This window comes from Narcine bancroftii, chromosome 6, assembly GCF_036971445.1.
Source record: "Narcine bancroftii isolate sNarBan1 chromosome 6, sNarBan1.hap1, whole genome shotgun sequence".
NCBI lineage: Eukaryota > Metazoa > Chordata > Chondrichthyes > Torpediniformes > Narcinidae > Narcine > Narcine bancroftii.
This window is the reverse complement of record NC_091474.1, coordinates 81402720-81414872: the sequence shown is the minus strand read 5'-3', so window position 1 is coordinate 81414872 and position 12153 is coordinate 81402720. Positions and strand designations below refer to the sequence as shown.

General features: G+C 40.3%; 1 protein-coding gene across 12 annotated transcripts in view; it reads right to left on the bottom strand.

Annotated features, from left to right (window-relative positions):
- Positions 1 to 12153, bottom strand: part of LOC138736277 (prolyl 4-hydroxylase subunit alpha-1-like) — a 119814-nt gene that overhangs the window by 68593 nt on the left and 39068 nt on the right. For 10 of the 12 annotated variants that reach the window (XR_011340191.1, XM_069885520.1, XM_069885528.1 and 7 more), the window contains exons 5-9: positions 9783 to 9920; positions 5661 to 5900; positions 5363 to 5565; positions 2296 to 2472; positions 1189 to 1259 (exon numbers count right to left, since the gene is read on the bottom strand). Coding sequence is in view for 11 of the 12 variants with exons in the window: in XM_069885520.1 (XP_069741621.1) it covers positions 1189 to 1259; positions 2296 to 2472; positions 5363 to 5565; positions 5661 to 5900; positions 9783 to 9920 (829 nt within the window). In the remaining variant the exon portion in view is untranslated. Of the gene's footprint in view, positions 1 to 740; positions 812 to 1188; positions 1260 to 2295; positions 2473 to 5362; positions 5566 to 5660; positions 5901 to 9782; positions 9921 to 12153 lie in introns of all 12 variants that reach the window. The other 2 variants (XM_069885526.1, XM_069885522.1) reach the window with 1 other exon arrangement.

Here is a 12153-nt window from a genome sequence, read left to right as displayed (position 1 = left end):
TTCTTGAATTTAAAAGTATTGCCCTAGAATTTTAGCCTACCCGATTCCCCAAGCAGTCCAGATTTTAGGACTTCCACTGTTTGTCTTAAGATGTACTTTTGTCCCATAGAAGGTGCAGCACAATACAGCAGCAAGACTTGTTAACCTATTACAAAGTACTGATATCGAAATTCAAGTGAAAATAATCTGTAAACTTGTTCATGAACCCAGATATAGTAATAATATTGGAAAATATCATATAAAGAAAGTTACAATGTGTAATATATAAGAAGCCATTAATACAGTACTTGGCCGATATGTTTTGTGCATCATTATCTCAATAGGCAAACATAAATGGCACTGTTAACAAATACTTAAGGGAAGAAGAGTATTTTGTTGGGAAGGTAGCTTTATGGGCTTATTTAAATTTAAGGCCTTAATGCACTGTACAGGAACTTTTGTTTCTTTCTATTTATTGAAACTTGAACATACACGTGACTAATAAACATATTCTCTCCTAAATTCACAATGATTTGCATATTTCTTCAGTTCGGTGATTCCAGGTATTGGATAATTGAGTTTTTTTTTTAAATTTAGTAAATGTTAGTACAAAATCTCAACAGAAAGTGTTGAGCAATTGGACAACATAAACCCCCATCACGTACAACTGGGTAATGATGGTGCTCACTCCTTTAATGCATGTGGTGACTGCACTTTCCCTGCGTTGCACTGTTAGAGTGTACCTCGTAACTTCCCCTTACCTTTTGGAGACTCTGTAAGTTGCAACAGTCAACTGGCCAGTCATAGGGTCATGCACTGTGGCACGCTTCAGCTACAGAAAGAAAAAGGGCACATTTAATCCTGGAACAGCCAGATCACCACTCATTCGTGGAACTCTGGAAGCTTCCGATTGGTCAGGATGTGGGAAAAATGAAGAAGGGCAAATACTCCATTCCAATTCCATGTCCTTTCACTTTTCAAAGTGAAGCTAGGAGAACTACACCTGATTAAGCTACTTGCCTCTATCAGAAGCCAGAGGTTCTGACAGCATGTTTTGCATTCCATCAACGTGTTGACAATTCAGCCTGGCTCTCTGCCACCATCATTTCACCACCTTCACGTCACTGGATGCCAGCTTTCCAACACGACTGGTCAGAACAAGATGCAGCAACTTCGCTGCGAGGAGGAGTTGCGGCAGCTCTTGCTTACCTTTTGCTTATTCTGTAATGAGCTGTCTCCAGCACGCCAGTTATTGGGTTAGAAATGGTGGCTCGTCTCAGCTGTGAAGCCAACCAATCAGAAAGAAACAGATTATTACCAGCTTGACTGGATGTGAAACAGACCAATCAGAATCCTTCCAGTGAGGGGGTGGGGGTGGGGAGAAGAGGGGGAATAACTAAGCCCACCGTTCTTGGGTCCTTTCCCCAGTCTTTGGCCTGTGGGCAGATTGCAGCAACAATCACATCTTTACAAAGCTGAAACCCCTATTTGAACCTTGGTTAACAATAAAGCATTAATGATTGATGATAAATTTTGCAGTTTTACCATTAGTTTACCACGGAGGCAGACAGAAAATCAATGACATCCAATGATATCATAACAGCATGAGCGGTTTAACTCCTGGACAACAGTGATGCCAACAAGAACCAAAGACTTTAGAATAAGTTGACATTTCTTTTTAACATTAAGTAACTAAGTGGAGTTTTTAAACTCCTCTTGTGCCTTTTGTTGCTAGAATTCCTTTTCACCATTTTAATCCAGTCCTTCTTGGCTGCTGTATGTAATCATATCCGGTTTAGTATTGTCACTAAGTTAGCAATCTAACTTAGTTTAAATTTTAGATGAGCTGTAAAATAATGGTTCACTTGTTTCTCATAGTTGAGCATTTTTTTAAAATCTGAAAGACTGTTTTGAAAACCTACAGTAAATTCTCCTTTTCATGTTGTCCAACTTAAAAGTATAATGTTGAGCAAGAAAGCAGCTTTAGTGATCTGTATCCATGTCTTGAGCTACAGTTACTTCTAAGAATTCTACGCACATGGACGTTTGTAACTAGCCCAATATTATGCACCCAGATTATCTCTGAAATGTGCACGTGACTAAATTCAACTATTTTAAACTAGAAATGCATCAGGAGCAGTGGGGAGGGGGGTTGGAAGGAAGAGGAGATTTCCAAATGATGAAATTAGAGTAAAGGAGAGCAATACCAAACGGGCTTTGTTGACGGTCAAAAACTCTCAGGGTTACAACGGTCTGCTCAGAGACAAAGCTAGAAAACAAAGGTACAAGAATACCTTGGATGATGCCACATCTTACCCTTGGCTTTGCTAACTCTTTCACGCGCTCAATTTCCTGGTCTGAAATGATATCAATGTAACGAGTAATTTGAGGTTTGTCCCATTCATCCTGCTCTTTCACGGGCTTCAAAATATATGCTGGATTCCTGCTCGCATCCGAATAACGACAAAAGAGCTTTCTCTGCCTTCGCGGAGTCTGCACAGAAATAGAAAACGGGCATTTATGTAGAATTGGATCAATATGTCGAAGCAATTTAACTGATGAGGCAGAGAGAGTGTCTGTGAGATTGTGCCAACAGTCTACTTAAAATTGACAATGATAAAGTAATGAAAGATAACAGGACAAAATTAATGAGAAAAAAGATAGTTTGTAAATACATAGGAACAATTTGGATACAAATCCATTCTTTAAGACTTCTACCTCAACCAATCATGTCTAAACACAGTATCTATGTCAGGAAGGGATGAAAAAACAATTGTTCTTGCAACAAGGTACTAATAGGTTTTATAAGGGCCATATTAGTTTAATAATCATTAATGTATAAATTGATCATCTACAACAGCCATTCTCAACTGGGGCCAGAGCACATTTAAGTAAAAGCCTTGTTTCCTTTTCACCTCATACATGTTTTTAATGTAGTCAGTGGGTGAGAGGAATGGAAGAAACCAAAACCTGACTGCTTCACAGGGAAGGAGGCCCATAAACTTCAAGCACACATTGTCAGAAAAAGATTGAGAATGGCTGATCTAGAACCTGACATCATTCGCAAGCTGAATGCCAAAGCCATCCTCGAAAGAATGGTGATGAGTCACCTTCCGGACCTGCCACAGCCATTCTACTGAAAATAGGCTCACAGTATTCATTGGTAGAAAGGTGCCACATCTGCAACACAGGAAGAAGAGCAACCGAGCAATAAAGAGAAGTTTTCCACCAACAAAAGAATTGGTAATTAACAACAGCTGGCTAGGGGACACAAGAGAGGATTTCAGATTCCATTGTACTCAAAATGGTGAGCGTGTGCAGGGGCAAGGCAAAAGTGGAAGGATTAATGTAACCAATTGGTAAACAATTTGCATGCCAAAGACACAATGAGCTGAATAGTTATGCTTTTGCAGAGTTCAATTTACCCAGGAGCTTGTGTTGCCCGTTTCTGAAGGGTGGGAGGATACTGGAACCTACACTGACATGGGGAGAAAGTAAAAACTCCTTATTGACAAATTGACAATGCCGGGTTTGCTGGTGCTTTAATAGCTTTGCACTAACTGGTATGAAAACCATGCTGCCCAAAATTATTATAACATTCTAAAAATCAAGTCATAATGTTGTCCTGGGTAAACTTGTACCTCTCACTTTGTTCGTTTTAGATTGGTCACAGTGTTTGAGCTACCGAAAGAAAACAGACACACACACCGAGAGCAGTTCAGTTTATACAAGTCCTTATTACTAAATCTAAAGCTGAATTCAAACTACAATATGCAAGCCCTTCCCAATTATACTTATCAACGCCTGGACTGGTCCCAACTACCAAAGCGAGGCAACAACTGCGCACTTGTAGTAGGTTGTCTGGGCGCTGGTACCAACTTCTCCACCTCCCCCAACCGGGACGTTGGTTGGAGTCTAGAAGTTCTTCTTGCTGAGAGATGTTGCCACCTCTCGGAGAGTCTCAAACTTCAGCAGTGGGACCATGGCTTATATTACCCAAAAGTTGTTTACTTCATAGCTTATCTCTTTGAATAAATGATTTCGTTATCTTCAAGGTCTCCTGACAGTCTGCGACCAACAAAAGACAACTGCATCTCTGGGCCTCATGGTGGAAATTAGATAATGTCTACTGATTCATATGCATCCTGGGCCCCATGGTGGAATTTAGATGTATCTACTAATTCATATGCATCCCTGGGCCTCAGTGTAAATTAGATTATGTCTTCCTATTCAACTGCATCCCTGGGCCCCATGGTGGAATTTAGATCATGTCTTCTGATGCAATTGCATCCCTTCTTCCATAAGCTGGTCTAAATCCTTCATTACAAATGTCCAAGGTTATCTTACAAGTCCAAGGTTATCTTGTTTGGAAAAAAATTCACTTTAATTACTCTGATTAATCCACTTATTTTTTTTCCCTCTGTCGACTACCAGCATCAGGAAATGTGGCATAAATTCTTGTGTCCTTGTCAGCAGCCTATCCAACTTGGTGTAGCAATACAGTGGAGAATAAAACTCATGGTCAATTCTTACTTTTTAAACTTCTAAAGTAAATGCTATAAACATCGTTCATAAGAATGGACTGCATTTATTTATTGACCAGTTTTTACAACCTCGGAATGGAATGACCTACGATCCATGACATCCAACTTAGGAATGTCACGGTCGTGTACTTATGTGGGTCAGGAGTAGAGCCAGGGCCGCTAATGACGTATACAGGGCGACGCGCGAGAGAAGCAACACATAAGCACAGGTCAGAAAAGGGGAGTGCAGAGAATGTGATGAACTACACATATGGTCAGGGTCGTGTGAGGAGGAGATTATGTGTGTTGTTGTCACTCGCGTGGCAGAGAGCCAATGAAAAGGGCAGGGGGGCTTTGGTGAGAGATGTTTTATGGGAAGAAGAGTTGTGTTTTGAGAGAAGAATAAAGAAGGTCGTTGCTACTTTTGTGCTGAGGAATGAGTTAGTGAATATCATGCATATATAGTATAACTTACTGTCCCTGCAAGAACTATTGAAATGTAGTAACTACTATAAAGAAAATAGGCAGAAAGAAAGCTCCAGCAAAAAGCAATAAGATCTGTGGCGATGCTGGCTGAGAGGCAAATATTGGCCAGATCCCCACAAAATATCCCAGCATCTTTGAAACCTGTTGCAAGATATTTTACTTTCATGGACAAATGGCAGTTCCCACTGAACTGCTAGCAGATGGTGTGCTTAAATATATGCAGTGGGACTTGATGTCAGATACTACTAGGGGAAAAAGTGGATTGCCTGATCTTGCACACTTGGTGCGACCACAACTTGCTGATCATTTACTACAAAATTTGACTTTTGAAATAAAATACAAGTCCCAAAACTTCAATCAAATCGTTTACCTACCAATTTGATACCTTCTCCTCGGCACAGCCTTTCATAATTCTGCCTCTCTGGCAGGTAATCTGCTGGGCGCCTTTTCTTGGTTTGCGAAATGCTCCCCTTTTTGCTTTCTTCAGTCTTCACGGATTCCTCTGCCTTTTTTTTCTGGCCAGCCAGCATATACTCAAAATACCTCAGGTTTCCATTTGCTCGCTGGTGCTCTGGATCTGCAACAGTCAAAGTTAGTTTACAGTGTTCATGGCACCTTTCAACTTAAATAGAGAACTGAATCCTCTGTGCCTCATTCTCTGTGCATCCTTACCCAGTTTCAACATCGTTTTGGTGAGCTCCAGTGCCTTGTCCAGTTCACCTTGCTGATACACCGAATAGCTCAGGTAGTCTAGTATAGTGATTTTGTCAATGGTGGATACCTCACCAGCATCCAGTTGCCTCAGTGCTTGTTCCATCCACAGTTCAGTGTGGTAGTAATCTGCTTCTGAGTAGGCTACTTTCCCAAGCTCAAAGCAGTCCTCTACTAAGAGCAATGTTTTATGCTTCACACCTGAGAGATGACAACAAAACAATCATGCCTTTGTATGAGCGTCACACAGTGAACTACATTTGCTATCTGCTCCCCAACTTCCAATTTTAAATACTTATTTTAATTTTTCATTGACACAGTCCGTCTCATCAATCACTAACCTTCAGCACACTTTCTTGCATGCTTCCATCCCACATCCTTTTAGTTTCCTATGTCATTCAAATTATTTTCTCAATCCCACCACCACCCTCTCTTGCTCATGTTGCCAAGCAAAACCTAACACAAAAAAGGACCTTGCTTTTCCAATCTTCCCCCATTCTGGTGGACACTAATTTACTAGCCAACTTCTTCAGACTGCTCTGACAAACCTTGAGACTTTCCTTTCCTACAAGGTCATCAAGCTGAAACATCAACTTTTCTTCTCTTCACATATGTTAACATTTTATGGGTTGGTGTGCTCCAGTATGCTTTGTCAGGTATTTGAATTTAAAAAAAATATTTATGATTTTCCAAACTGAAACTCAAACAGTTATCAATATTATGGATGTCAATGTTGACAAAAATCAATATTGATTACAATTTACAATTATCAATTCTATGCAAGATTTTCTGTAGAGTTCAAGCTTTTTCTGTCCTCTTCTTTCCTCCACCCCTCCCCCCCACCACTCTCTACATTTAGCACTTAACCAACCACAGTTACAAACATTCATTGACAACAAAGATATGAAACATATACCCGGGGTTTATGGTTTGTCATGTCACAGCGGCCAGTGATCAAGCTATTTTCTTTTTCTTGACTTTTGCTGGTTGGGATGGGATGGGTCCTTAACCACCCCCCCCCCCCCCCCACCACCAATTGAAGAGTAGAAAGAGTAGACAGAGAAGAAGGTTACCTATATGCAAGGCATGATGGTCCTCACTATAATTGTACTCCTATGGAATTTATGTATGGTTGGCAAATTTTCAAGTGTTAAGACTTTTTCCTCAAGTTTAATTAATTTTCTCCAGGTGAGTGCATTTCTACATTCCAGCATGCTATGCTCAGGCAGGAGATGAACTTCCAAGTAACTGCTATGCTCTTCCTGGCCACTGCTAATGCAATCATTAAGAATTGGATTTGAAATTTGGACAGGTTTATTGCAAGTCTTATATCCATTATGTTTCCCAACAGGGAACAGCTCTGGGTCCTGTGGGAATGCTTTACCTATGATTTTTTTTTCCAGGACTTGGTCCAGTTCCACCCAGAAGGGACTAGGTATTTGAATCTTTTATTAAAGTTTGGTTCCAAAAATCCATCAATATATTTTTCACATGAGTTTCCAATATTGTAATCCTTAATTATTTGAAGAGCAATGCTAGCAACAATAAAAAAAACCTTGCAAGCTCACTTCCAATTCTCTGTCACTAATATAGTGATCAATACAGAAGGTTTTTTGGAGTATACAATTCCATTAAAAAAAAATCACTCACTTTTCACTGCCACGTAGAACAAAAATCCTACCTACCACTGAACAACTTACTTAATACATCTCTACTACATTACCACTGTTCACAAAGTCTAAATGTGACAAAGAACATAACAGCACAGTTCAGGCTCTTCAGCCCAGAATGTTGTGCTGACCTATACATACCTACCAAAAAAAAACTAAACCCTCCCTTTCTCATAATCCTCTATGTTTTGTTCATCCATGTGCCCATTTCTGTCTCTTAAATGCCCCCATTGTTCCAGTCTCCATCACCAGCCCTGGCAAGGCATTCCAGGCATCCACAATTCTGTGTGTGTATATAAATAAATATAATCTACCCCTGAGGTCTCCCCTAAACTTTCCTCCCTTCATTTTGTACAGATGTCCTCTGGTTGCCTCATAAGACATATTTTCCAATCCAGGCAACATTCTGGTACATCTCCTCTGCACCCTCTCCATAGCTTCCACATCCTTTTTGAAATGAGGCGACCGGAATGGAGCACGATACTCCAAGTGTAGTCTCCCCAGAGATACTGTATATAGAGCTGCAACATTACCTCATGATGTACTCAAATACAAACCACAAATTATTGATAGGAGATGAAGGCTTTTTAAAAAAAATCAACCTCAAGTTTTCGAATGACTAAATATTTTGAATGCTTGAAAATAACATTCTCACAAATGTTTCTTAAAGCTTTCTAAAAGATATTTGGACTGGAACTTTGAGCAGTTATTTGTCAGTCAAATATGATACAACTCCAGTGCATTTAAATGTCATTCATCAAATTCTTCTGCTCTTCAAGTTTGAGTAAAACCAAGGGTCTAACTGACCAGCAAGTTCTGCATTTAGCTAGTCTCAACAGCCATCGTGGGACATTGTACTGATGATGACAACATTAAAGGCACATACTCCAATGGCTTTTCAGCTTCACAAGCAGCATCAATCAGCTGAATTTAGGTGTGGTCATTCATTTAATAATTGTCTGAACTCTTCTGCACATAGCAGTGGGTCATGGGGACCAAATACCAATTGGTTTCTACTTCTAATCCCGAGTACAGGAAAATCCCCGGTATTCAGAATTCAAGTAACCGGCAAAAGAAATGTTCTCTGACACACAACCCCTTTGTGAAGATGGGAGCAAACATTCAGCCCTGGTCGTGCTCAGCCCGCAGCACCTGTTTAAATAAAGTTGTGTTTAAATAAAATAGTGTTACCCAGGATGAAGAGCTGGTTGATGCCGCTCGCCGCTGGGGCAACTATCCCAAAGTGCCTCCCTAACCCTGCATTGTAGGAATCTTTGTCTTCATCTTTAGTAGTATATTAGTAAGGCTTTACCTGTAAACCTGGGGGACAGAGAATTAATTATGGTGGCGGCACAGTTAGTGCAACGTTGTTACAGCGCCATGACTGGGATTCGAATTTAAATGTTGTAAATTATGGGAATTACCGGATGAAAGTGAACTTTACATAATTACAGATTTTTTTTTCCAAATTTCTTTACATTTTGCACTCTTTTGTCTTTTGAACTGTTCATTCTTATTAGGCATTGTAAGAGTGCATCTCCGGCAAATGGAAAATTTGCTTTTCCAGCATCTGCAATCTCTGTAAGTGCTGGATACTAGGAATTTTACTGTACTTGTCCAATGGTTCAGCTGGACTACACCATCTGAGTAAGTGGGCAACAAGCCAAATGGCTTAATTGCCTTAAATGTGGTTAATTAGAGTTATCATGGCCCAACAAACAATATTGACACAGCACCATGTTAAGCTAATATAACTTTCTTGACAGGTGAAACATACAGTAAGCAGCAATAAATGTTGATAAGCTCCAATGAAAAGAGACATTTTTGTTTTTTTAAACCTCTGATGAAAATCAGTTGAAAACACTGATTTAAAAAAAATTGTGTTGAATAATCTATGTAGTTTTTTAATTTTGATGTTTTGATTACCTTTGCAAGATTTGGCAGTATTTAAGACCGTCCTAATTACACCTCTTACCATTTCATTCACCAAATGGGAAAGCTGGTTTTACACATTTGGTGTAATGTCAGTCCAGAAAAATGATAAAACACAATCACACACTTTAGTTAAAGAAACTATCTACCTATACCATATAGAAGTATGCAATGGTAGACTTTTGTGGACCAATTTTAAGGGTATAATTTAGAGGGTGTACTATTATACACATACTATTTTGACTGCAGGAAGTAACGTCATTTGAGGCACCAGGAATTCTGAGCGGCGGGTGGCTGGGGCCAATGGTAAGTCTGCCTTCGGGGCGTCGAGAGCTCGGATGGGTGGACGGCTGGGGCAAGAGTCTGTGGTCAGGATGTCAAAAGCTCTGGTGGGTGGCCAGCCAGGATCAGGTGTTAAGCCCCAGTTCAAAGTGATGGGAGTTTGTCAAATTTTACAAGGTTTCAACTATACACGACATACCGGGCAAGTTGCCTTGGGAGATGGTATCTGCATCTAGATTGTATGTGTCCTGGAGACGTATCAGGGCCTTGGCTGCTCCAGTCTGGTCTTCATCATTAGGGAAGAACTGTCTTTGAATTGTGAGATTAGAAATGAATCCTGCAAAAATATTGGTATCAATGCATTAAACATAAAGCTAAAGACCATGAACAAATTTGCCCACAAAGCCAAGTGGCTGCAACAACAAACTTTCTTCTGGCTCAGTGAAGTGAAGCAGGCCTGCTGCCCCAAACATGCAGCAATGAGTTTAAATTGTTAGCCTTTTCACATTTCTACCGCCTCCTATTCTAATTTACAATGGCTCCTTTTCCAACCAAGAACAGACATTCTCTGTTAAAGATTCCCTCTACTTGACTGCTAGTCTACATGCAGCAAAGAAAATTCCACAATTTTGCTTTTTCTGTTTCAGATTCCCTCCTTTCCCTCTCGTCTGAGGAAGGCTTTATCTCTGTGAAATACTGCCGACGCTGGAATCAATCAAACAAAGAGAAGCTAGAGAGACTCAGCAGGTCACGAAGCACCTATGGATCGAAATGGACAACATTTTGAGTCAGGACCCTTTAATTGAGACACTATTTGTAACTTCTTTGGTAACCTTTGTGCATTCTCAATTTCTGAGGTTTTCATTTCTGCTCATCTTCCCAGTCTCAAAGCCTTCTATTCTTGGATATTCTTCCTGGAGAGACACCCTTGGAAACCTCCAGAGGTTTGTCAATTACCTATATAGCACAAGTTCCAGGAAAGTTTTGATTTCTAAGTTCAAATGAAAGCTCATTGACATTGGGCAAATAGTCTATACCACTTTCATCATTCTCTTTTAGAAGCATTTATTTTCTGTTTTTTTGAATTTTTTTTTTTAAACTCATACTGCACGGTACAAGTCCACGAGCATGTGCCACCCAATTAACCTACAACCCCTGTATGTTTTTAAAGGGTGGAAGGAAATCGGAGTACCCGGAGGAAACCCACGCAGACGTAGGGAGAATGTACAAACTTCTTAGAGACTCCATTAGATATGAACCTGGATCTCTGGTACTGCCATAGTATGGAGCTAACCGTGCGCCCATTCAATAGGAACCTGGATCTCTGGTACTGCCATAGCATGGAGCTAACCGTGCGCCCATTCGATAGGAACCTGGATCTCTGGTACTGCCATAGCATGGAGCTAACCGTGCGCCCATTCGATAGGAACCTGGATCTCTGGTACTGCCATAGCATGGAGCTAACCGTGCACCCATTCGATAGGAACCTGGATCTCTGGTACTGCCATAGCATGGAGCTAACCGTGCGCCCACGATTTGTTGTTGTGGTGATTCAAGAGAAAGCATTTTGTGATTTTGTTGGAGCTTTCATTCAACTGCAACATGTGCATCAATGGCAAACAATTTTAATTCCTCAGCCAAAGTCACGTCAGGCCATTGTGGATCCAAGTATCTGACAAATCAATCCATCAAAGTTAAAGCCACATCAAGATGAGAGCCTTTCATCCTAAACTAACCATGGTTACATTCATAGAAGCCAGCAAATGTCAGATAGGGAAACTTGGAACATGATGTTAACGGTGTGTAGCAGCCAAAACAGCAGAGTGCCTGCCAAACTAAATCTCCTCTTTTAAAAGAAATCTACTTCGTAAATTTCAAACTTTTAAAAATTAGTGCTCACAGACACATTTGATTAAAAATCAGAGCAAAATGTTCATTGTTCCTTTTTGCGAACCCTTTTGTTTCTAGACTCTTAATCCAACTTGCAATATGAATCATCCCACTGCCTTTTGCTGTGTAACCTTTTCAACTGCCAAAAAGAGTTTATAGAGAAGTCTAAAGCAGTAAAACTGTTGGCTGCCGCACAGCTGAGTTTGGATTGCTCCTTCCACATTTAGAGACTTCCAGTTTTTAGAAGTAACTATTTCAATATGAAATCCAGCTGCTTTAACTGGAATTTATTTATTGGATGAGGTGCAGATGTGAACTTGAAGGAGAGAGCAGGTCAAAGCCAAAATGTGAACAGGCTGCAATTTCCTTTAAGGTCATTTTTTGCAGGGTTCTGGGATGAATGCTTCTACAGGGTTCAAACAAAAGCTTGAATTAACCCAAGATGACAATCCTATAAATGCAGTTAAATTTAAATTCAGACATACAGCATAATAACAAGCTCTTTTGGCCCATGAGCCCATGTCACCCAATTACACCCAATAGACCTACAGCATAATAACAAGCTCTTTTGGCTCATGAGCCCATGTCACCCAATTACACCCAATAGACCTACAAACCCCAGTACGTTTTAAAGGGTTGGAGGTAACTGGAGCACCCAGAGGAAACCCACACAGACACGG